The following is a 26,397-nucleotide window of genomic DNA, read 5'->3' on the forward strand; positions in this document are numbered from 1 at the left end:
ACAGCCTCTCCAGAGTTTGGTGTCAGCCAGACTAGAGTTGAGATGCTGCTTTTGTCCTTTGACGTTTTTTTTTACTTTCATGATTTTTTTCAAAATTGTATACTTTATTTATATCTAAATTCTTCATTCATTCATTCTCCTCCTAGTCTGGTCTCATTTGGACTGATTTATAACATCTTCAAAAAGTATTTCCAAAAATATCAGATTTTACATTTACATTTCAATGCTCTGTATGTGCCGACTATCAGATGTTTCTATATCTCTGTCTATCATTAAAGCTTTAGGTGGCTGAATACCTTGACCACATCAGGAACCCCATGGACTTCTCCACTATGAGGAAACGCATTGACGACCAGGCCTACAGCAACCTGAATGACTTTGAGTTCGACTTCAACCTCATCATCTTCAACTGCATGAAGTACAACTGTAAGGATACCTTCTTCCACCGGGCGGCCGCCCGTCTCCGAGACCAGGGTGGGGCTTTGATCAGGAAGATGCATAGGGATGTGGAACGAATCGGCTTCGTGAAGGACGGTGGGATGCACCTTTCCGAACCGCCCAAAATCGAAGCGCCTCCGCGGTTTTCCTGGGAGGATGGTAAAGACCTAGCGAGACGAAGAGTTGTAGAAATTAAATGGATAAATCAGTCAATGTAGAATACTGGAACAGACAGCAGTGTTTGCACAGATCCAAATTCATAAAGCATATTCCTGGTCAATTGAGATACTCCTTTGAGCATTTTTGTCTAGGAGTTTGCTTAATATGGATCCTCAATATAGTTCTACTTACCTAGGCTACTCATTGTTTAGTTAACATCAAGCAAATGTCTCCCAATGACAGTATTATCTTGTTGTTCGTTCCCAGTGGACCAGTTATTGGTCCCAGCCAACCGGCAGCACATGCCTCTGGAGGAGCAGCTGAAAGAGCTGCTGGAGAAACTGGACATGACGTACTCCATGAAGTCCAGTCCGTCACGCTCCAAACGCCTCAAGCTGCTCAAGAAGACCATCAACAACGTGCGCAGTGAGATGAGCCTCAGCCTTAGGAGGGCCTCCTACCACTCACATTCGTACTCCTCTTCCTCCCACTGGTCATACCATCCAGAAAGGAGTAAAGCTGGGGAGGCAGAGGGGGTGAAGACCAATGGACAGAGCCATGATAACGAGGGTAGTTTTTTTTTCAAGTTATGTTATCTGCATTGGGGAACTGTGCATGTGTGTGTATATACAGTTGAAGTAGGAAGTTTACATACACTTAGGTTGGAGTCATTAAAACTTGTTTTTCAACCACTCCACAAATTTTTTGTTAAACTATAGTTTTGGCAAGTCGGTTAGGACATCTACTTTGTGCATTGCACAAGTAATTTTTCCAACAATTGTTTACAGACAGATTATTTCACTAATAATTCACTGTATCACAATTCCAGTGGTTCAGAAGTTTACATACACTAAGTTGACTGTGCCTTTAAACAGCTTGGAACATTTCATAAAATGATGTCATGGCTTTAGAAGATTCTGATAGGCTAATTTACATCATTTGAGTCAATTGGAGGTGTACCTGTGACTGTATTTCAAGGCCTACCTTCAAACTCAGTGCCTCTTTGCTTGACATCATGGGAAAATCAAAAGAAATCAGCCAAGACCTCAGAAAAAAATATTGTAGACCTCCACAATTCTGGATCATCCCTGGGAGCAATTTCCAAATGGCTGAAGGTACAATGTTCATCTGTACAAACAATAGTACGCAAGTATAAACACCATGGGACCACGCAGCCTTCATACCGCTCAGGAAGGAGGCGCGTTCTGTCTCCTAGAGATGAACGTACTTTGGTGCGAAAAGTGCAAATCAATCCCAGAATAACAGCAAAGGACCTTGTGAAGATGCTGGAGGAAATGGGTACAAAAGAATCTATATCCACAGTAAAACGAGTCCTATCTCGTCATAACCTGAAAGGCCGCTCCATAAGGAAGAAGCCACTGCTCGAAAACTGCCATAAAAAAGCCAGACTACGGTTTGCAACTGCACATGGGGACAAAGATCGTGCTTTTTGGAGAAATGTCTTCTGGTCTGATGAAGCAAAAATAGAACTGTTTGGCCATAATGACCATCGTTATGTTTGGAGGAAAAGGGGGAGGATTGCAAGCCGAAGAACACAATCCCAACCGTGAAGCACGAGGGTGGCAGCATCATGTTGTGGGGGTGCTTTGCTGCAGGAGGGACTGGGGCACTTCACAAAAGAGATGGCATCATGTGGGAGGAAAGTGATGTGAATATATTGAAGAAACATCTCAAGACGTCAGTAATTAATTTAAAGCTTGTTCGCAAATGGGACTTCCAAATGGACAATGACCCCAAGCATACTTATAAAGTTGTGGCAAAATGGCTTAAGCCCTGACTTCAATCCCATAGAAAATGTGTGGGCAGAACTGAAAAAGCTTGGGCGAGCAAGGAGGCCTACAAACCTGACTCAGTTACACCAGCTCTGTCAGGAGGAATGGGCCAAAATTCACCCAACGTATTGTGAGAAGCTTGTGGAAGGCTACCTGAAATGTTTTACCCAAGTTAAACAATTTAAAGGCAATGCTACCAAATACTAATTGAGTGTATGTAAACTTCTGACCCAATTGGAATGTGATGAAATAAAAGCTGAAATACATAATTCTCTCTACTATTATTCTGACATTTCACATTCTTAAAATAAAGTGGTGATCCTAACTGACCTAAGACGGGGAATCTTTACTAGGATTAAATGTCAGGAATTGTGAAAAACTGAGTTTGAAGGTATTTGGCTAAGGTGTGTGTAAACTTCCAACTTCAACTGTAGGTAATGATACAATGCTCTTAATTTTAGAGATGTTCAGGACCAGTTTATTTCTGGCTACCCATACCAAAACAGACAAACTCTTTGTTAAGGGTTTCAGTGACTTCAGTAGCTGGGGTTGCTGATGCGTATATGATTGAATCAGCAGCATACATGGACACGTGCTTTGTTTAATGCCAGTGGCAGGTCATTGATAAAAATAGAAAAGAGTAGAGGGCCTCGAGCGCTGCCCTGCGGTACACCACACTTTACATGTTTGATATTAGAGGAGCTTCTATTTAAAGGTAACCATCTATGTTATGGCAGAGGTTGAAAAGCCATACTACATACAGTCCCAGTCAACAGTTTGGACACACCTAGTCATTCAAAGGTTTTTCTTTATTTTTACTATTTTCTGCATTGTAGAATAATAGTCAAGGCATCAAAACTATGAAATAACACATATGGAATCATGTAGTAACCAGAAAAGTGTTAAACAAATATATTTGTTTATTTTTAATATATTTTATATTTGAGTTTCTTCAAAGTAGCCACCTTTTGCCTTGATGACAGCTTTGCACACTCTTGTCATTTTCTCAACCAGTTTCACCTGGAATGCTTTTCCAACAGTCTTGATAGTGAGAACCCCTTGAAATGAGTATGTGTGTCCTAACGTTTTTGACTGGTACTGTATGTTTTCTCAACAGGTTATTGTCAATAATATCAAAGGCTGCAATGATATCTAACAGTACAGCTCCCACAATCTTCCTATTGTCAGTTACTTTCAACCAATCTTCAGCCATTCGTTAGTGCAGCACATGTTGAGTGCCCTTCTCTATAAGCATGCTGAAAGTCTGTTGTTAATTTGTTTACAGAGAAATGTTTTCCAACAGTTTGCTAAGAGCTGGTAGCAAGGTGATAGGTCTGCTGTTAGAACCAGAAATGGCCGCTTTACCACTCGTGGGTAGCGGAATGACTTTGCCTTCCCTCCAGGCCTGAGGACAAAGACTTTACTCTAGGCTCTGATTTTAAAGATATGACACATAGGATTGGCTGTTGAGTGAGCTACCATCCTCAGCAGCTTTCCATCAAAGTTGTCAATGCCAGGGGGTTTGTCATAGTTGATTGATAACAATATTGTTTCCACCTCTCCCACACTAACTTTACAAAATTCCAACTTACATTGCTTTTCTTTCAATATTTGTCTTTTTATGTTTGAGTATGATGGCTCACTATTCGTTGTTGGCATTTCCTGCCTAAGTTTGCCCACTTTGACAATTAAGTAATCATTAAAATGATTGGCAACATTGGCTTCAGAAACTACCAGAAACCTATTTAACACAGAGCGTTTGATCTGTTCTCTTCTACCATTTCCTGCTGGCAAAGTACCAGGATGTTGTCTCTGGTTTTGAATATAAATTTGGATAACTGAATCTGAATGCTAAGGTGTGACCATGTTACTCGCATATACACCAGATATGCGAGTATTTATTTCTGCTTTTGTTTGTTTCGTCGCATTACCAGTGGGTCGGAGGTTTGCATACACTCAGTTGGTATTTGGTAGCATTGCCTTTGAATTGTTTAGCTTGGGTCAGGCGTTTCAGGTGGCCTTCCACAGGTTTCCCACAGTGGGTTGGGTGAATTTTGGCCCATTCCTCCTGGCAGAGCTGGTGTAGCTGAGTCAGGTTTTTGGGCCTCCTTGCTCACATGCGCTTTTTCGGTTCTGCCCGCAAATTTTCTATAGGATTGAGGTCAGGGCTTTGGAGTGGTCCCGTGTGGCTCAGTTGGTAGAGCATGGTGTTTGCCATGCCAGGGTTGTGGGTTCGATTCCCACGGGGGACCAGTACGGAGAATACAAATTATGAAATGTATGCATTCACTACTGTAAGTCGCTCTGGATAAGAGCGTCTGCTAAATGACTAAAATGTAAATGTAAACTTCTGACACACTGGGAATGTGATGAATGAAATAAATCATTCTCTCAACTATTATTCTGACATTTCACATTATTAAAATAAAGTGGTGATCCTAACTGACCAAAGATGGAATTTTTACTAGGATTAAATGTCAGGAATTGTGAATCTGAGTTTAAATGTATACAGTTGAAGTCGGAAGTTTACATACACCGTAGTATGTAAACTTCCGACTTCAACTGTATACATGTCCTTGTTTTTGAAAGAAAATCATATTTTTTGTCCATTAAAATAACATCAAATTGATCAGAAAGACAATGTATGACTATTGTAGCCTTTTAAAATGATAAACTTTGATTAGCTAACACAACGTGCCATTGGAACCCTGGAGTGATGGTTGCTGATAATGGGCCTCTGTACGCCTATGTAGATATTCCATAAAAAAAATCTGCAGTTTCCAGTTACAGCAGTCATTTACAACATTAACAATGTCTACACTGTATTTCTGATCAATTTTGTTAAATTTAATGGACACTTTTTTAGTTGCTTTTCTTTCAAAAACAAGGACATTTCTAAGTGAGCCCAAACTTTTGAATGGGTGTGTGTGTCCTATCCTATCTGCAAAAAAAGAAATGTCCCTTTTTCAGGACCCTGTCTTTCAGAGAGAATTCGTAAAAATCCAAATAACTTCTCAGATCTTCATTGTAAAGGGTTTAAAAACTGTTTCCCATACTTCTTCAATGAACCATAAACAATTTAATGAACATGCACCTGTGGAGCGGTCGTTAAGACACTAACAGCTTACAGACGGTAGGCAATTAAGGTCACAGTTATGAATTGTAGGTCAATAAAAGAGGCCTTTCAACTGCCTCTGAAAAACACCAAAAGAAAGATGCCCAGGGTCCCTGCTCATCTGTGTGAACGTGCCTTAGGCATGAGGACTGCGGATGTGGCCAGGACCAATAAATTGCAATGTCCGTACTGTGAGACACCTAAGACAGCGCTACAGGATGGACTGTGGCAGACCACGTGTAGCAACACCTGCACAGGATCGGTACATCCAAACATCACACCTGCGGGACAGGTACAGGATGGCAACAACTCCTGAGTTACACCAGGGACGCACAATCCCTCCATCAGTGCTCAGACTGTCCACAATAGGCTGAGGCTGGACTGAGGGCTTGTAGGCCTGTTGTAAGGCAGGTCCTCACCAGACATCACCGGCAACAACGTCGCCTATGGGCACAAACCCACCGTCACTGGACCAGAAGGGACTGGCAAAAACTGCTCTTCACGAGTTGCGGTTTTGTCTCACCAGGGGTGATGGTCAGATTCACGTTTATCGTCGAAGGAATGCGCGTTACACCGAGGCCTGTACTCCGGAGCGATTTGGAGGTGGAGGGTCCGTTGTGGTCTGGGTCAGTGTGTCACAGCATCATCGGACTGAGCTTGTTGTCATTGCAGGCAATCTCAACACTGTTACAGGGAAGACATCCTCCTCCCTCATGTGGTACCCTTCCTGCATGCTCATCCTGAGATGACCCTCCAGCACGACAATGCCACCAGCCATACTGCTCATTCTGTGCGTGATTTCCTGCAAGACAAGAACGTCAGTGTTCTGTCATGGCCAGCGAAGAGCCCGGATCTCAATCCCTTTGAGCACGTCTGGGACCTGTTGGATCAGAGGGTGAGAGCTAGGGCCATTCCCCCCCCCCCCCCAGAAATGTCCAGGTGGGTGGCTCTCTCTTCAGTATAACCAAGTCCGACAGTAGCTAGGTTTCCATCCAATTTGTAACAGATTTTCATGCAAATATTCTTATGTTTGCATTAAGAAAATCAACACTTTTCATGTACCAAATAAACATTTTAAGTTCAATGTGTTTCCATTGCATTTTAAAATCTACTGATGGTTTTGTCACTAAAACAGTTGCGATATATAGCAAACTTGCCAAATCTGATTTTGTCGCATGTTCTCTAAAAAAGAAGTTCACTGATAGTGTACCAGTTAGATTATATAATGAGATATGGATAATGGCAATCTAGTTTTAATTTAATAATTGGCAGCCAAAGCATCGATCATGTCAACAGCATTCAAATAAATCCCTCTTTTTGTTGGAAATTTACAACAAGCTTATCAGCATCCATCATCTGCCTATGCTTTTCCACGTTGTAATGGAAGTACAATGTAGCTTATCATCGCATGACTCTGTTTACTTCGACATAATGGTTCCTTATATACAGTACCGGTCAAAAGTTTGGACACCTACTCATTCCAAGGTTTTTCTTTATTTTTACTATTTTCTACGTTTTATAGAATAATAGTGAAAACAGACTTTAAAATAACACACATGGAATTTAGTAACCAAAAGTGTTAAACAAATCAAAATATTTTATATTTAAGATTATTCAAAGTAGATGTCCTTTGCCTTGATGGCAGCTTTGCTCACTCTTAGCATTCCCAAATATGCTGAGCACTTGTTGGTTGCTTTTCCTTCACTCTGCAGTCCAACTCATCCCAAACCATCTCAATTGGGTTGAGGTTGTGTGATTTGTGAAGGCCAGGTCATCTGATGCAGCAATCCATCACTCTCCTTCTTGGTCAAATAGCCTTTACACAGCCTGGAGGTGTGTTGTGTCATTGTCCTGTTGAAAAACCAATGATGGTCCCACTAAGCGCAAACCAGATGGGATGGTGTATCGCTACAGAATTCTGCGGTAGCCATGCTGGTTAACAGTGCCTTGAATTCTAAATAAATCACTGATCGTGTCACCAGCAAAGCACCATCACACCACCACCTCCATGCTTCACAGTGGGAACCACACATGCGGAGATCATCTGTTTACCTACTCTGCGTCTCACAAAGACACGGTGGTTGGAACCAAAAATCCCAAATTTGGACTCAGACCAAAGGAAAGATTTCCACCGGTCTAATGTCCATTGCTTGTGTTTCTTGGCCCAAGCAAGTCTCTCTTCCTCTTATTGGTGTCCTTTAGTAGTGTTTTTTTTTTGTTGCAATTTGACCATGAAGGCCTGATTCACACAGTCTCCTCTGAACAGTTGATGTTGAGATGTCTGAACTCTGTGAAGCATTTGTTTGGGCTGCAATTTCTGAGGCTGGTAACTCTAATGAACTCATCCTCAGCAGCAGAGGTAACTCTGGGTCTCCCTTTCCTGTGGCAGTCCTCATGAGAGCCGTTTTCATCATAGCGCCTGATGGGTTTTTACGGCTGCACTTGAAGATCTTTCAAAGTTCTTGAAATTATCTGTATTGACTGACCTTCATGTCTTAAAGTAATGATGGACTGTCGTTTGTCATTGCTTATTTGAGCTGTTCTTGCCATAATATGGACTTGGTCTTTTACCAATTAGGGCTATCTTCTGTATTTACTATATGATTCCATATGTGTTATTTCATAGTTTGGATGTCTTCAACTATTATTCTACAATGTAGAAAATAGTAAAACTAAAGAACAACCCTGGAATGAGTTGGTGTGTTTTGACCTGGGATGTCAAGGTGGCCTTCTGTGGCGGAATGGATTGCGTGTGTGGTTTGGTAGGGGAGAAGAAGGTTTGAGAGGTAAAGCAGGGTGGTGAATGGCTTTGTAGGTCAGAAAGAGGATCTTGTAATTAATTAGTTGGCAGCCAGTAGAGTTCACGGAGAACATTAGTGATGTGTTGCTAGGGCTTAGTGTTGGTGAGAAGGCAGGCTGCTGAGTTTTTAACCATTTGGAGCTTATGGAAGGACATTGAGTTGATGCCGGAGAGTAGTGAGTTGCAGTAGTCAAGACTAGAGGAGATGAATGCATGTATGAGGGTTTCAGCGTCAGGAGAGGGAGGACCTGGCTTTGGCCAAGCACTCAGATATCACCAGTGACCTGGTGTCATGATGTTATGTGCTTCGCAGTTCTTTGTTTTATTGGCGGAAACAAGATATAAACTATAGCTAGATCAGGAATTAACCGTAACCTCTAACCCCTAGTTAGTCACACCATCATACCATATAGTGTGCTTAGCCATGCTAACCTGCTATGACGTAGTCATGCTGGGTCACATGATATCCCTTGCCTCAGGACATCCCATTGCCTGGTTGATGAGTGTTGAAGTGGGATACTATTGTAGTTATACAGTATAACTGCATGGTAGCAAGGCTTTTTCTTTAACATGGTCTTGGTACAGTGGAGTTGATATGCTAGGAGCCTGAATTGATTCACAATAAACCTACACTGACTCAGTAACTATTAGATTCCCTTCTAGAATGCAGAATACGTTGCGTGGAAGCGGCGCAGGTCCTAATCCAGGCACTTGTCATCTCCCGTCTGGATTACTGCAACTCGCTGTTGGCGGGGCTCCCGGCCTGTGCCATTAAACCCCTACAACTCATCCAGAACGCCGCAGCCCGTCTGGTGTTCAACCTTCCCAAGTTCTCTCACGTCACCCCGCTCCTCCGCACACTCCACTGGCTTCCAGTTGAAGCTCGCATCTGCTACAAGACCATGGTGCTTGCCTACGGAGCTGTGAGGGGAACGGCACCTCCGTACCTTCAGGCTCTGATCAGTCCCAACACCCAAAGAAGGGCACTGCGTTCATCCACCTCTGGCCTGCTCGCCTCTCTACCTCTGCGGAAGCACAGTTCCCACTCAGCCCAGTCAAAACTGTTCGCTGCTCTGGCACCCCAATGGTGGAACAAGCTCCCTCACGACGCCAGGACAGCGGAGTCAATCACCACCTTCAGGAGACACCTGAAACCCCACCTCTTTAAGTAATACCTGGGATAGGATTAAGTAATCCTTCTAACCCCCCCCCCCCCCCACAAAAAAAGATATAGATGTACTATTGTAAAGTGGTTGTTCCACTGGATATCATAAGGTGAATGCACCAATTTGTAAGTCGCTCTGGATAAGAGCGTCTGCTAAATGACGTAAATGTAAAATGTAAATGTGATGTGATTTTAAAATATTTTGCTGTCTCATTGGTTATTTAGCTATGCATTATAGAAGGCAAGATCATTTGTATTGAGGTCTTGTAATTCTGCAAGTATAAGGATGATGTGCTTTAGGAATGGTTCTGGTGTTTTTATTCAAGATGTACAATTCCCTCTTCATATTACATTGTGATCTATATAATGTTATGCTTTCTGTGTTTTCTCACTGTATTCTTCAACAGGGGACAAATCATTACCTCCCAAATTGGAACCCTCTGACTCCCTTCCTCCTTTCCTGCACTTCGAGAGTAACTCAGAACTCCCTACCCTTAAACCCATCCACCCCAACCCCACTCCGGACAGCAAGGTCAAATTTGACCGGGAGAAACCCAACAACACTTCCTTAAACACTACCAAGACCCTTCTCAATGGCCACTCCGAGTCCCAGAACCCCCTGCTTCTCTTAGAGGGGGGCGTGAGTGTGGTGGCCACCTCAACCCTGACCCATCCCTCGGGGACGACTGTCAATCGCCGCACTGCCGTGTCAGAAAATAAAGTGCTTATCTTAATGGGACTCTTAAATAGAGCATGAATAAGAAGTAGAAAATTATCTTCCCAGACTTGTTAATTAAGAGATCAGGTTCCCCTTGTCTATGTAATCTTATTAATTATAATCTAAAAGACTAAACTGATCCCAGATCAGCACCCCTACTGAGACGCTTCATGAATAAAGGTTCAAATGTTGTAGGTCTATGCTATAGTTGGTTTATGTGTAGTATACTGACTGCTGTACTGCTCTGTGTTACTCGCCTCAGGCCTGTCTAATGGTTTTGTGATGGAGGAGGTAATTGATGAAGGGAAGGAGCTAAGTGCCAGCAGGCCTCTAGAAACCAGGAGACGGTGTGCCTCAGTCCAGCATCTCAACTAGTTGTAGTCTGCTGGGCAGCACCAGGTAGGCACATGCATATACCTCACAACAGACCTGGGTTCAAATAGAATTAGTCTTTCAATTACTTAAACTGAGCTTGATTGAGCCCGCCTGGCACAATGGAACCACTACAATAGACCCAACTGTGGAAACACAGGCAGGCTCAATCAAACACTCTAAGCAATGTAGGCGAGATAAACATAAATTAAAGCCATTCTATTCATGATTTACAGTCCAAATTGTATTTTTGTATTATCACATTTTTCAGTGAGTTGTGATGTATTTAACCTGTATGTGTTGACGCTGTCACTATTAGCATGGCTCTGGAATTGTTTTGCTATATTTACAGTGAACCCCTCCTAACTTGATTGTTGTTATTGCTGCATCCACAGAAGTTGGCAATAACAATATTTGGATGCCTGCTAGTGCTGCAACAGTTGTTCTGGAGCCTCTAAAGCTAGTTTGGGCAAAATGTAGCGGATACCCTTCCTATCCTGCCTTGGTGAGTGACAGTGAGCGTATGTATGACACCTGACTATCTAATTCTCACTTCTCAGTGCTTGCTACCAGGGCCTACAACTAACTTTTTGTTTACCTGTCACTCAGATTTTTTAGGAGCCAAAATATATATTTTTTGCCTTACAACAAACACAAATCAAAATGTATGAGTATGCTTAGTTGTGTTTCTAAATCAAGGAATGTGTATTACTAATAGGAAGTAATGTTGTATTGCTCAATTTAATATTTTGTGACCTGAGTCTTCTCATCAAAATATCACAGATGAGACAAATGTTCAGCTGCCCCTTTTAAGCTTACCGTGGTAATGGGGCCACTCAAGTTGTCACATGTGCCATAAGGCATCAGTATGCTCAGCTAGGCGAACGAAACGAGTGTGCTCGCATACTCTCTTAAAATAATTTGCTTGAAAAACTAGACTTCGGCTACCGACTTCGGCTTGCCTCATAAAAAACAAATAACAGTAATGTCACAATGTCGTCATAATATATGCACAAGCTGTTCTGGCTGGGAAACATGCAGATGCCTTTAGTGGTGCGTGACTCTAGGATTTTTGGAGTCAACTCTGACTGCTGTGGTTAGAGTCAAGAGTCGACTCTTGCTCAACTCCCAAAAGGAGCTGAAACACGTACGCACCTCATTATTGCTGCATCCTACTAGGAAGACTACATTTGCGTTCTAGAGGACTGATATGAACATGATGGTGCCCATTTGTTCATTAACTTAGCCTATAAAAGTCCCATTTAATTTGTTTTATTTTTATATAGGTGATGTGTAGGAACTACAATATTTTGGTGATATTTCTGCTGTACGCAGCCTTGACGATCCCATGTGATGATGCTGCACGTTCTACGCTGATAAGTCCATTCTTTGCCATGTTATAGCGCTATTCGGATGGGTATTACTAGAGACGTTGGTTATGTAATTATTATCCAAGCATGTGCGTTATTCCAGAAGACGATTCACACAGGATTACTCCAAACTGCCCCTTGTAATTATTTTTTTCCCCTCAAATTTAATTGACTCTTGATGGAAGCCTGGAGGTTTTTATTCTAGGCATGAAGATATGTCATAGTCATGTCTAGACTATAATAGGCTATACTGATAACTCATGCTTGGCTGCCAAATGTATGCAGTGCCTTCAGAAAGTATTCACACCCCTTGACTTTTTTCACATGTTGTTGTGTTACAGCCTGATTTTAAAATTGATTTAAATTGTGATTTGTTGGTCACTGGCCCATAATGTCAAAATTGAATTATTTAGTTTTTATTTTATTTTTATTTTTACATATTAATACAAATGAAAAGCTGAAATGTCTTGAGTCAATAAGTATTCAACCCCTAAAAAGGTTCAGGAGTAAAATATTGCTGAACAAGTCACAAAAGTGTTTGGTGTGTTTAACATAATTTTTTTAATGACTACCTAATCGCTTTAGCCCACACATACAATTATCTGTAAGGTCGTGCAGTGCATTCTAAACACAGATTCAACCACAGACCAGGGAGGTTTTCCAATGCCTTGCAAAGAAGGGCACTTATTGGTAGATGGGTACAAATAAAAAAGCTGGTATTGAATACCCCTTTGTGCTTAGTGAAATTATTCATTACACTTTGGATAGGGTATCCACCCAGTCACTACAAAGACACAGGCATCCTTCCTAACTCATTTTCCGAAGAGGAAGGAACCTTTAAAACAGTTAGAGTTAATGGCTGTGATGGGAGAAAATGGTGGATTGATCAACATTGTAGTTACTCCACAATATTGACCTAATTGACAGAGTGAAAAGAAGGAAGCCTGTACAGAATAATATTCCAAAACATGCATCCTGTTTACAACAAGGCACTGAAGTAATACTGCAAAGAATGTGCCAAAGCAATTCACTTTTTGTCCTGAGTACAAAGTGTTATGTTTGGGGCAAATCCAATACAACACATGACTGAGTACCACTCTCCATATTTTCAAGCATGGTGGTTGCTGCATCATGTTATGGCTATGCCTGTATTCATTAAGAACTGGGGAGTTTTTCAGGATAAAAAAAGAAATTGGATGGAGCTAAGCACAGGAAAACCTTTTTCAGTCTGCTTTCCACCAGACACTGAGAGATGAATTCACCTTTCAGCAGGACAATAACCTAAAACAAAAGGCCAATTTTACACTGGAGCTCCTTACCAAGAAGACAGTGACTATTCCGGAGTGGCCGAGTTACAGTTTTGACTTAAATCTACTTGAAAATCTATGGAAAGGCCTGAAAATGGTTGTCTAGCAATGATAAACAACCAATTTGACAGAGCTTAATGGGCAAATGTTGTACAATCCAGGAGTGGAAAGCTCTTTTGATACTTACCCAGAAAGACTCAGCTGTAATCACTGTCAAAGGTGCTTCTACAAAGTATTGACTCAGGGGTGTGAATAATTATGTAAATGTGATTTTATGTATTTAATTTTCAATAAATTCGCAACATTTCTAAAAACATGTTTTGGCTTTGTCATTATGGAGTGTTGATGGGTGAGGAGAAATCTATTTAATCCATTTTGAATTCAGGCTGTAACACAACGAAATGTGGAATAAGTCAATGTATATGAATACTTTCTGAAGGCACTGTATGTGTCCCCATAATATTTAAATTGATTAAGTGTGATCATAATCATTATTTTAGCGATCCATGGTAGGCGTCCTTTCTAATAACAATGCACCCCATCCTGATGATTTAAGTTGGTGGACCATATTTGTATTTATGGATGAGAAAGTGAACTTGCCATTTCCAACAAGTTTAGTGGGGATGCCCTGCTTTGCGATCGATTGCCTAGGACAGAGTTCTCCAACTGTGTTCCTGGCGAGGTACTGTCCTGTATGTGTTCACTCCAACCCTAATCTATTGCATCTGATTCAATAGTTAGCTGGTTGATAAGCTGATTCAGGTTAGTTTACAACTGGGGTTGGCGTGAAAACCTACAGGAAGGTAGCTCTCCAGGAACAAATCAAATCAACGTTTTTTTTGTCACATGCGCCGAATACAACAGGTGTAGACCTTACAGTGAAATGCTTACTTACAGGCTCTAACCAATAGTGCGAGGGGAAAAAAAGGTGTGTGTGTGTGTGTGTGTGGGTAAGTAAAAGAAATAAAACAACAGTAAGAAGACATTTGAAAATAAGAGTAGCAAGGCTATATACAGACACTGGTTAGTCAGGCTAATTGAGGTAGTGTGTACATGTAGGTATGGTTAAAGTGACTATGCATATATGATGAACAGAGAGTAGCAGTAGCGTAAAAAGAGGGGTTGGCGGGTGGTGGGACACAATGCAGATAGCCCGGTTAGCCAATGTGCTGGAGCACTGGTTGGTCGGGCCAATTGAGGTAGTATGTACATGAATGTATAGTTAAAGTGACTATGCATATAAGATAAACCGAGAGTAGCAGCAGCGTAAAAGAGGGGTTGGGGGGGGGCACATAATGCAAATAGTCCGGGTAACCATTTGGTTACCTGTTCAGGAGTCTTATGGCTTGGCGGTAAAAACTGTTGATAAGCCTTTTTGTCCTAGACTTGGCACTCCGGTACCGCTTGCCATGCGGTAGAGAGAACAGTCTATGACCGGGGTGGCTGGGGTCTTTGACAATTTTTAGGGTTGGAGAGCCCTGACTTAGGACATCAACAGCCAGCCAGGGTTTTATTAAATAAGCATTTGGCGATGTTTAACTTCAATTCACTGGCACCATGAATAATAGCTTAGCCATTGATAGCCTATTATATACTTTAATGTACTTTTGGTGAATTGATGAGGCTTTGAAAGACAAGACATTGCGAGATACAGATTACCAAGTGCACGTTTGTCTGCCTGACTCGATCCTCTCTCTCCCTCGCTGGCTCGCCTGGTCTTTCTCTTTGCTAGGAAAAACGCAAGTGTGTGTTTTAGTCTTTGGTCTGTTTCGTGTAGAATAGCTCAGTCTCCTCCTTTTATAGCCCCTACTAGTGAATTTGCGCGAGACATTGCAGGACACCGCATTGCGATCAGTGGCGATTTTAGGATGGAAATCTTGGTGGGGCAATCTCAAAACATTTTTTTAGATGCATGCCACAACACAACACTAAACAATACATTAATTGGACTGTAATGGTGACAAACGGTGCCCACACACTGTTTGGGCCTACATTAAGCTGTCCCAATTGCAGTCCCAACACCTTACCGCTGTTACACTCGGCTATCAGACGAGCCTTGTCTGGCAGCAAAACCGTTCATTCAGCCTCATTTACTGCCTTTTAAAAAACATAGCTGCTATGGTTGACTTGCTTAAACAAATGTGGTTTCTGACAATTGAGATGTATAAACTATTGCATCAGGGGATGCCGAGTGGAGAAGAGGCAATTAATGAGCGAGGTAGGACAAACTTAGTCAATATAACTTTGTTCAGCACTTTTAAAATGTACAGCAACAGAATTCAGAACATGGGCCGTTCTTACAGTATTCTCCCTGTACAACAAGTCAGAACCGTAGGATAAATAAAGGGGGCATATAAGTAGACAATGAAAGCTCTTACAATATTTGATTATGACATTTTGTTAAACAGGCTATAAGCTACGTGCACCACCAAGTCAGAACAGTAGGCTAAATTATGAGGGGAAAAGTGACCAAATGATTAGGGTGAGGCACATGGGCTACTAACAGCTTACTACACAACATACACTTAGTATTACTTTCTTAGCTACAGTATACATATCTCCTTGACATATTACATTATTTATGCAGCAGCATACAATACATTTTGGACTCACTTTGGTGTGCTGTGCTCACTTGAACAGGAAGGTGGTGTGGTGGTCTTTCTTGTGGGCAAATTTTGTCATCAAAGTCTGGCATTCTCTGGATTTATGGTAGAAGTCATGCTGGATTGACAGCATGGTCAATGTTGAATGTTTATCCTTTTAAGCTTGGAAAGAGACCCTTAAACCCAGACTTGGACCACACATCCACTCCACTGAACAGCAGGCTTTGTGATTGCTTTGCCAGTTAGCCACTTATTCCTTCCAAACCACTCGTTGTTGAATTTGCTTTTTCCAACTTGTTGTGTAATGTTTATTGCCGATGAGCGCCGATACTTTTTATCTAAAATTTCTCTTTATTTGAAAAGGATTTGACAGTAGATTGTTAACGTGATTCATGATGACTGCTAGGTAAGATTTTGAAAGTATGACGTTGACATGATCAATCAAAGCTACTGTAGATATAACGTGATTTGACGTCATTTTATCTGTGGCTCTCCCTGTAGATTTTGCGGTGACGTGGTGTCCCAATGAGTGACGGAACACTGAGCCAATCACGGTGCAACTAGAGAACATTACCAACCCCTATGCTCCGTATTTTCTGCTGGCTGCCCCACCACCACAGAAAGCACTGAGCTAGGCTGAAACACCTGCATTTTGGAGCTGCATTACTGAAGAAAGAAAAAAAGAGTCCGCTTGTATGTGGCCTTACTAACTCAATTATATTTTTTCATTGTTTGCAAACTGATATGGGACCTGTATTAATGCCAGAATAACATACCCTGAATGACGGGTATCACTGGTTGCGATCGCCTGTACATCTTTTGATTACCAATGCACGGTTCAGACTCTGCCTGGTGGCCGAAATGCCAGACTGCCCATCCCCTCTCGCTCCCTTCCTTGTTAGCTCACTCTTTCTTTGCTGTGATAGATGCAAGAGTTTTTGTTCCCGGAAGTAGCCACGCCAACTAGTTTCCTCCCTTGCAAAAATACTGAATCTTAGGAGTCGACTAGTCGATGCCTGACACCCAGAAATGTGAGTCGACACTGGGAATCAACGGGCAAGGAGTCGAGGAATTGATTCTAGTGTTCCTGTGAGAATCTGACTAGTAGAGGCTGACAACGTCTCTTGCTCTTCCACAGTGGAAGCAAACTCACATTGAAAAACAACCTAATTTGTGAACTAAACAATGTAAATGTACAAGAAACAAGAAGATAAAGTCTCACTGTAGTAGTTAGACCAACTTTTATGCCTGTACCCATTGCTTCTAAAACAAACTTTTCAGCTCTTCACTCGCAGTGCACACAGCCCTCCAGCCAGGCAGTGTTGCTTTGCGAGTTGAGATAGCTATAACGTTACGATTCCTATTTGTTTGTGCATTGCCAGATATGAAACAAAACAGAATAAGTACTTTAAACAGCTACAGCCCCATTTATTTTTCTATAAATCACTACTCACACGTGCCAATACTTGACTTTTGACCAATGTGGCTGGTGAATTAGAAATTCGTACCCGCCAATGCCAAGAACTACCCGCATTTGGTGGGTGTTTAATTTTAGGCCATGCTTGCTACCCCCTTCATCAAATCTTGAGTGAGTGATGTTCAAGTTTCGTCTTTGCCTTTCATGGTAGAATAAATCCTAGGTCCATATCTTCCAAGTCCTCTAGATGGTGCCATTGTCAAATAAACAGGTCTGATTTGACCTTAGTTTGAGAGGACGAAGTGGATGCACCTCTTTTCAACACAAGCACGAGCATGTGTGTGTTTGAGCATGTGTATGCAAGTATACTGTGCCATAACATTCCAGACACCACTCCCTAGTAAACCTGGTACACCTCTTCCACCACGTTAGATTGTTGACCCCCACATTCCCCGGGTGGGATGCCAGCACAAAGGGGTGTCTATCCCCATGCCTCCCCTCGGCATCCTCCGGGTCGGAGAACGGATGCAGTACAAGAACGAAGAAAAACTGTTCCTCGTCCTATTCTTCGACAACAAACGCAGCTGGTAAGACACATCTCCTATGTTCTCCAATACTAAATGCTTTGAAAGGGATTTTTGGTTGTTGTTGATAGCAACATACATGGATATACCATTTTGCAATCTACATTTGCAATATTAAGTGTTATTTCAATACATGCTGTGAATTTTCATACACAACCAACAGACAACACAAAGAACTCAAATCTGAATTATAAGTTCTACATTTTTGCAGATTTGTATCAGAAGAAATGTAGCTGAATTTGATTTCATTATTCTCTCTTCTCAGGCAATGGCTTCCTAGGTCTAAGATGGTCCCTCTGGGGATCGACAAGACCATCGACAAGATCAAGATGATGGAGGGCAGAACATCCAGCATCCGTAAGGCTGTTCAGACTGCCTTCAAACGTGCCATGAAACATCTTAGCATTGTTCAGGACGAACCTGTCAGCGACATGAGTGACGTGGACTAACACACACACACCCAACCCTTGAATTACTGCTCATGGTCTTGTCCCGGACCTGAGCCTGGCCTACACTCCTTCCTTCTCCTCTTTGTCAGTCTTTCCAAAGGTCTATGCTGGCTGTGTTTACCAGGTGCCTGGCTACCCCCCTGGCTTGGTATGGTGCCCCCTTCCACGTCAGCCCTCGCCCGCTGGTCTGACGACTGCTGCTTTAAAGAATGTGCCCCAGTTCCCCTCCTATCTACTTTTCTCCATGGTCGTGTTCAAGATGCACCAAATGGAAGAAAACAACTCACTCGTCTCGCCTTATCAGTGGTGGAAAAAGTACCCAACTATCATTCTTGAGTAAAAGTAAAGACAATAGAAAATGTCTCAATTAAGTCACCCAGTAAAATTCTACCTGAGTAAAAGTATTTGGTTTAAAATATACTTAAGTATCAAATTCCTTATATTAAGCAAACCAGATGGCACCATTTTATTTTAAAAAATATAAATATTTACGGAAAGCCAAGGGCACACCAACATTCAGACATAATTTACAAATGAAGCATGTGTGTTTAGTGAGTCCCCCAGATCAGAGGCATTAGGGATGACCAGGGATGTTCGGTTGATAAGTGCATGAATTTCACTATTTGCCTGTCTTGCTAATAAGAATTCAAAATGTAACGAGTACTTTTGGGTGTCAAGGAAAATGTATGGAGTAAAACGTACATTATTTTCTTTAGCAATGTAGAAGTAAAAGTAGTCAAAAATATAAATAGTAAAGTACAGATACCCCAAAAAAACAACTTAAGAAAAAATACTTGAAAGTACTACATAAATGCTTTAATCCACTGCACCTTATGCCATTTATTTCCACTACCTACTACATTTTTTTTGTTAACTCTGTAAATAACTGCAATATTTGTCTGACACACTAACTTATTTTGTAGATTGAATGGAATTTGTACTGTACAATGGATTTTCTTACTTCACCAAAAAGTATAAATACTAGTATATAAGCACTACGGTGTGGTATTTCGAAGTGCTATGAAGATAAGACAAGTGTAAAAAGCCTTAGCAGTATAAAATAATGGGGATTTTTTTTTAAAGTATATCCTTTTACATTTTTTTGTATTTTATTTTAAGTTATTGAAGTTTATAAAATATAAACTTCCCTTTGGCATTAGTCCTTCTGTAATCCAATTTTATCACTTTTCAATTTTTTTTATTTTTTATTTTTTACACAATAGTTTTACAATATTTTTGTTTGTCCGTAAGTATTCAGACCCCTTGACTTAATCCACATTTTGTTAGGTTACAGCCTTATTCTAAAATTGATGAAATTGTTTTTCCCCCTCCTCAATCTACACACATTACCCTGTATTGACAAGACAAAAACAGTTAAAAAAAAACAACATTTTTAGTAATATCACATTTACATAAGTATCCAGACCCTTTATCCAGTACTTTGTTGAAGCCCCTTTGGCAGCAATTACAGCCTTTTAGTCTTCTTGGGTATGACGCTACAAGCTTGGCACACCTGTATTTGGAGTTTCTCCTGCTCTTCTCTGCAGATCCTCTCAAGCCCTATCAGGTTGGATGGGGAGCGTTGCTGCACAGCTATTTTCAGGGCTCTCCAGAGATGTTCGATCGGGATCAAGTCCGGGCTCTGGCTGGGCCACTCAAGGACATTCAGAGACTTGTCCCGAAGCCACTCCTGCATTGTCTTGGCTGTGTGCTTAGGGTCGTTGTCCTGTTGGAAGGGGAACCTTGGCCCCAGTCTGAGGTCTTGAGGGCTCTAGAGGAGGTTTTCATCAAGGATCTCTCATCTTTCCCTCGATCCTGACTAGTCTCCCAGTCCCTGCTGCTGAAAAACATCACCACAGCATGATGCTGCCACCACCATGCTTCACCGTAGGGATGGTGCTAGGTTTCCTCCAGACGTGACGCTTGGCATTCAGGCCAAAGAGTTCAATCTTGGTTTCATCAGACCAGAGAATCTTGTTGCTCATGGTCTGATAGTCTTTAGGTGCCTTTTGGCAAATTCCAAGCGGGCTTTCATGTGCCTTTTACAGAGGAGTGGCTTTCGTCTGGTTACTCTACCATAAAGGCCTGATTGGTGGAGTGCTGCAGAGATGGTTGTCCTTATGGAAGGTTCTCCCATTTCCACAGAGGAACTCCAGAGCTCTGTCAGAGTGACCATTGGGTTCTTGGTAGCCTCCCTGACCAAGAACCTTCTCCCCCTATTTGTCAGTTTGGTACAATTTTTTGGTACCTTTCCCCAGATCTGTGCCTCGGCACAATCCTGTCTCAGAGCGCTACGGACAATTCCTTCCACGTCATGGCTTGGTTTTTGCTCTGACATGCATTGTCAACTGTGGGACCTTATATAGACAGGTGTGTGCCTTTCCAAATCATGTCCAATCTATTGAATTTAACACAGGTAGATCCAGTCAAGTTGTAGAAACAGCTCAAGGATGATCAATGGAAACAGGATGCACCTGAGCTCAATTTCAAGTCTCATAGCAAAAGTTCTGAATGCTTATGTAAATAAGGTATTCCTGTGTTATTTTAATACATTTGCAAAATTTCAAAAACCTTTTTTTTTCACGTGGCCATTATGGGGTATTGTGTGTAGATTGCTCAGGATTTGTTTTAATTTAATCCATTTTGTAAATAAGGCTGTAACGTAACAAAGTTTGAAAAACGTCAAGGGGTCTGAATACTTTCCGAAGGCACTTTGTCTCTATACAGCTCTGGAAAAAATTAAGAGACCACTTCAAAATGATCAGTTTCTCTAGTTTTACTATTTATAGGTATGTGTTTGGGTAAAATTAACATTTTTGTTTTGTTCTATAAACTACTGACAACATTTCTCAGCTGGTCAACATAACAAAAACGATGCAGTGTTGTCAGACCTCATGTAATGCAAAGAAAATATGTTAATATTGTATTGTTTAAAAATTAATATTAATGTTTTAACTTAGGAAGAGTTCAGAAATCAATATTTGGCGGAATAACCCTGATTTTTCAATCGCAACTTTCATGCATCTTGGCATGCTCTCCACCAGTCTTTCACATAGATGTTGGGTGACTTTATGCCACTCTTGGCGCAAAACTTCAAGCAGCTTTGCTGAAGCACCCCCAGATCATCACCAATCCTCCACCAAATTTCACAGTGGGCGTGAGACACTGGCTTGCAGGCCTCTCCAGGTCTCACACCCACTGTGAAATTTGGTGGAGGATCGGTGATGATCTGGGGGTGCTTCAGCAAGGCTGGATTCGGGCAGATTTGTCTTCGTGAAGGACGCATGAATCAAGCCATCATGGTTGTCCTGGAAGAACTTGCTTCCTTCTGCTCTGACAATGTTCCCCAACTCTGAGGATTGGTTTTTCCAGCAGGACAATGTTCCATGCCACACAGCCAGGTCAATCAAGGTGTGGATGGAGGACCACCAGATCATGACCCTGTCATGGCCAGCCCAATCTCCAGACCTGAACCCCATTGAAAACCTCTGGAATGTGATCAAGAGGAAGATGGATGGTCACAAGCCATCAAACAAAGCAGAGCTGCTTGAATTTTTGCGCCAGGAGTGGCATGAAGTCACCCAACATCAATGTGAAAGACTGGTGGAGGGAAAGCTGTGATTTTAAAAAATCGGGTATTCCACCAAATATTGATTTCTGAACTCTTCCTAAGTTAAAAACATCAGTATTGTGTTGTTTAAAATTAATATGAACCTATTTTCTTCGCATTATTCAAGGTCTGACAACACTGCATTTTTTTGTTATTGTTATTTTTTTTTGTTATTTTGACCAATTATCATTTTCTGCAGATAAATGCTCTAAATGACAATATTTTTATTTGGAATATGGGAATAATGTTGTCAGTAGTTTATAGAATAAAACAAAAATGTTCATGTTACCCAAACATATACAGTGGGGGGAAAAAAGTATTTGATCCCCTGCTGATTTTTTACGTTTGCACACTGACATAGAAATTATCAGTCTATAATTTTAATGGTAGGTTTATTTGAACAGTGAGTGACAGAATAACAACAACAAAAAATCCAGAAAAACGCATGTTATAAAATTATTTGCATTTTAATGAGGGAAATAAGTATTTGACCCCCTCTCAATCAGAAAGATTTCTGGCTCCCAGGTGTCTTTTTATACAGGTAACGAGCTGAGATTAGGAGCACACTCTTAAACGGAGTGCTCCTAACCGCAGCTTGTTACCTGTAAAAAAAAGACACCTGTCCACAGAAGCAATCAATCAGATTCCAAACTCTCCACCATGGCCAAGACCAAAGAGCTCTCCAAGGATGTCGGGGACAAGATTGTAGACCTACACAAGGCTGGAATGGGCTACAAGACCATCGCCAAGCAGCTTGGTGAGAAGGTGACAACATTTGGTGCGATTATTCGGAAATGGAAGAAACACAAAAGAACTGTCAATATCCCTCGGCCTTGGGCTCCATGCAAGATCTCACCTCGTGGGTTTGCAATGATCATGAGAACGGTGAGGAATCAGCCCAGAACTACACGGGAGGATCTTGTCAATGATCTCAAGGCAGCTGGGACCATAGTCACCAAGAAAACAATTAGTAACACACTATGCCATGAAGGACTGAAATACTGCAGCGCCCGCAAGGTCCCCCTGCTCAAGAATACATATACATGCCCGTCTAAAGTTTGCCAATGAACATCTGAATGATTCAGAGGACAACTGGTGAAAGTGTTGTGGTCAGATGTGACCAAAATGGAGCTCTTTGGCATCAACTCAACTCGCCGTGTTTGGAGGAGGAGGAATGCTGCCTATGACCCCAAGAACACCATCTCCACCGTCAACCATGGAGGTGGAAGCATTATGCTTTGGGGGTGTTTTTCTGCTAAGGGGACAGGACAACTTCACTGCATCATTTGACGGGGCCATGTACTGTCAAATCTTGGGTGAGAACCTCCTTCCCCCAGCCAGGGCATTGGAAATGGGTCGTGGATGGGTATTCCAGCATGACAATGCCCCAAAACACATGCCCAAGGCAACAAAGGAGTGGCTCAAGAAGAAGCACATTAAGGTCCTGGAGTGGCCTAGCCAGTCTCCAGACCTTAATCCCATAGAAAATCTGTGGAGGGAGCTGAAGGTTCGAGTTGCCAAACGTCAGCCTCGAAACCTTAATGACTTGGAGAAGATCTGCAAAGAGGAGTGGGACAAAATCCCTCCTGAGATGTGTGCAAACCTGGTGGCCAACTACAAGAAATGCCTGGTGGCCAAGTACTAAGTCATGTTTTACAGAGGGGTCAAATACTTATTTCCCTCATTAAAATGCAAATCATTTTATAAAATTTTTGACATGCGTTTTTGTGGATTTTTGTTGTTGTTATTCTGTCTCTCACTGTTCAAATAAACCTACCATTAAAATTATAGACTGATAATTTCTTTGTAAGTGGGCAAACATACAAAATCAGACATTTGCAAACATTTGCAATCTGAGTACAGCGCTCAGATCTCAAAACAAGCCATACAGATACCCGCCATTTTGGAGTCAACAGAAATGACAAAAATTACATTATAAATATTCACTTACCTTTGATGATCTTCCTCGGAATGCACTTCCAGGAATCCCAGTTCCAGAATAAATGTTTGTTTTGTTCGATAAAGTTCATCTTTATGTCCAAATATCTCCATTTTGTTTGCGCGTTAGGTTCACTATTCCAAATGTAAGGCACGCGCTTACTAAGTCCAGACGAAAAGTCGAAAAAGTTATACTACAGTTTGTAGAAACATGTCAAACGATGTATAGAATCAATCTTTAGGATGTTTTTATCATAAATCTTCCATAATATTCCAACCGGACGATTCCTTTGTCTTCAAAAAAGAAAAGGAACACAGCTAACTCTCACGTGAGGGTGCGCCTCTGAGCTCATGTCATTTTCTCACTCATCTACTTCCAGGAGCTCTTGTTCTCTCCCTATTCACAGTAGAAGCATGAAACAACGTTCTAAAGACTGTTGACATCAAGTGGAAGCCTTAGGAAGTGCAAAATGAACCCTAAGTCACTGTATACTGTATAGGCAATCACTTGAAAAACTACAAACCTCAGATTTCCACACTTCCCAGTTGGATTTTTCTCAGGTTTTTGTCTGCCATATGAGTTATGTTATACTCAGACATCATTCAAACAGTTTTAGAAACTTCAGAGTGTTTTCTATCCAAATCTACTAATAATATGCATATCCTACCTTCTGAGCCTGAGTAGCAGGCAGTTTACTACGGGCACGCCTTTCATCCGGACGTCAAAATACTGCCCCTTACCCTAGAGAAGTTAAGGACAACAAAGTCAAGGTATTGGAGTGGCCGTCACAAAGCCCTGACCTCAATCTTATAGAAAATTTGTGGGCAGAACTGAAAAGCGTGTGCGAGCAAGGAGGCCTACAAACCTGACTCAGTTACACCTGCTCTGTCAGGAGGAATGGGCCAAAATTCACCCAACTCATTGTGGGAAGCTTGTGGAAGGCTACCCAAAACGTTTGACCCAAGTTAAACAATTTAAAGGCAATGCTACCAAATACTAATTGAGTGTATGTAAACTTCTGACCCACTGGGAATGTGATGAAAGAAATACAAGCTGAAATAAATAATTCTCTGTACTATTATTCTGACATTTCACATTCTTAAAATAAAAGGGTGATCCTAACTGACCTAAGACAGGGAATTTTTACTGCGATTGAATGTCAGGAATTGTGAAAAACTGAGTTTAAATGTATTTGGCTAAGGTGTATGTAAACTTCTGACTTCAACTGTATATCTGTATAATTCAGATGCTCACATGTTGGGAAGTGTTTTGTTGTTATGGAAACCAAAAGTGCGTTCTCAAGAAACCAAAAAACTTGCTGCCCAGATCATTTTATTCTTTGATTTGTTTGTGCCTGTGGTGTGAAAGTTTATTGCAAACAGTTGTGAAAAGTGAATTTGACTGTAATTTCACTGTACTTCTAGGAACTTTTATTGTAGACGTAGGAAGATGTGCCTGTTATTTATTGTAAAGTATTTGCATTACTTTATATTTGGAGAATCATGTAAGAGTTTATAGTGGTTATTGGTAAATTTTGCGGTGAATCCTTGGGTTGTTTTTTTTCTTTGTTACTTCTGGGTCATTTTGACGGTTTAGCTGTAGACTTCACAACATTCTTTTTTTTTGTATGTTCTTTTTCTGGGTAGCATTGAGTAGTTTTTGATACTTTTATACTTAGTAGATTTTTTTTATCGTGTCTTGCTGGGACTGTTTCCTTTTTTTATTATCAAAACACAGATAATAAAAAGACAAGGATGTAAAATCACTATGAGCAATGTCATCTCTTAGATTGTATCATAATATCTTTCAACAGGACTGTACCCATTACTCATGCTATGCCTCTTTCAGCAGTATTGACGCTCAGAGATCACATATGGAACAGCTCAGGAGCGACATCAAACTGAAGAAGGATGAGATTGCATCTGAAATGGAGGACAGCCAGCTTTGGAAGACCCACTTTCCATCCCATTAACCGCAGTTGACCAGACAATACTTGCTTACCTGACAATTATGCAAGGTTAGAGTAATTAATTAATGCCTTGTTTGAATACTGTTAAAATTTCCTAATTTCTACCTTCATAGTGCTGGATCAGTGATTCCCTCAATCTAATACAGTAGGGGGAGTAAAAGGAATGATGCAGAAAATTGCAGCTCTCCAGTGCTTTATTCCTGCACCAAAATCAACATTGTTTCGACTTCAAAGACGTCTTTGTCAGGTGAGTGCATGCAGGTGAGTACATATAGTAGTTGGAGGCAATGGCTATACTAGCTTTCACAGATCCAATTATTTTGAGATCAGTGATAACTTCAAGGAAGAAGGGAGGCAGGATGCTCATTCAAACAGACGGTCCGTCCCAATAATATCATTCAAATGTATTTATGAAGCCCTTCTTACATCAGCTGATGTCACAAAGTGCTGTACAGAAACCAAGCCTAAAACCCCAAACAGCAAGCAATGCAGGTGTAGAAGCACCTGCATCTCCTTTCTCCTGAAGTGTGCACTCGTTCAATACTTCCACAAATCTAAAAGCATTGGATTTGTGGAGGCATGGGATATT

The 26,397-nt window shown here is 41.3% G+C and overlaps 1 protein-coding gene across 1 annotated transcript in view; it reads left to right on the forward strand.

Annotated features, from left to right (window-relative positions):
- The window catches only part of LOC106609088 (bromodomain-containing protein 1), a 32,746-nt gene extending 13,998 nt beyond the window's left edge, over positions 1 to 18,748 (forward strand). Inside the window, exons 7-12 of the mRNA XM_082977211.1 lie at positions 285 to 597; positions 865 to 1,298; positions 9,850 to 10,221; positions 10,916 to 11,065; positions 17,690 to 17,844; positions 18,107 to 18,748. Coding sequence (XP_082833337.1) covers positions 285 to 597; positions 865 to 1,298; positions 9,850 to 10,221; positions 10,916 to 11,065; positions 17,690 to 17,844; positions 18,107 to 18,290 — 1,608 coding nt within the window. The 3' untranslated portion in view covers positions 18,291 to 18,748. The remainder of the gene's footprint in view (positions 1 to 284; positions 598 to 864; positions 1,299 to 9,849; positions 10,222 to 10,915; positions 11,066 to 17,689; positions 17,845 to 18,106) is intronic.
- Positions 18,749 to 26,397: the final 7,649 nt, after the last annotated feature.

The sequence above is a fragment of the Salmo salar genome, chromosome 07 (genome assembly GCF_965601325.2).
Source record: "Salmo salar chromosome 07, fSalSal1, whole genome shotgun sequence".
Lineage (NCBI taxonomy): Eukaryota > Metazoa > Chordata > Actinopteri > Salmoniformes > Salmonidae > Salmo > Salmo salar.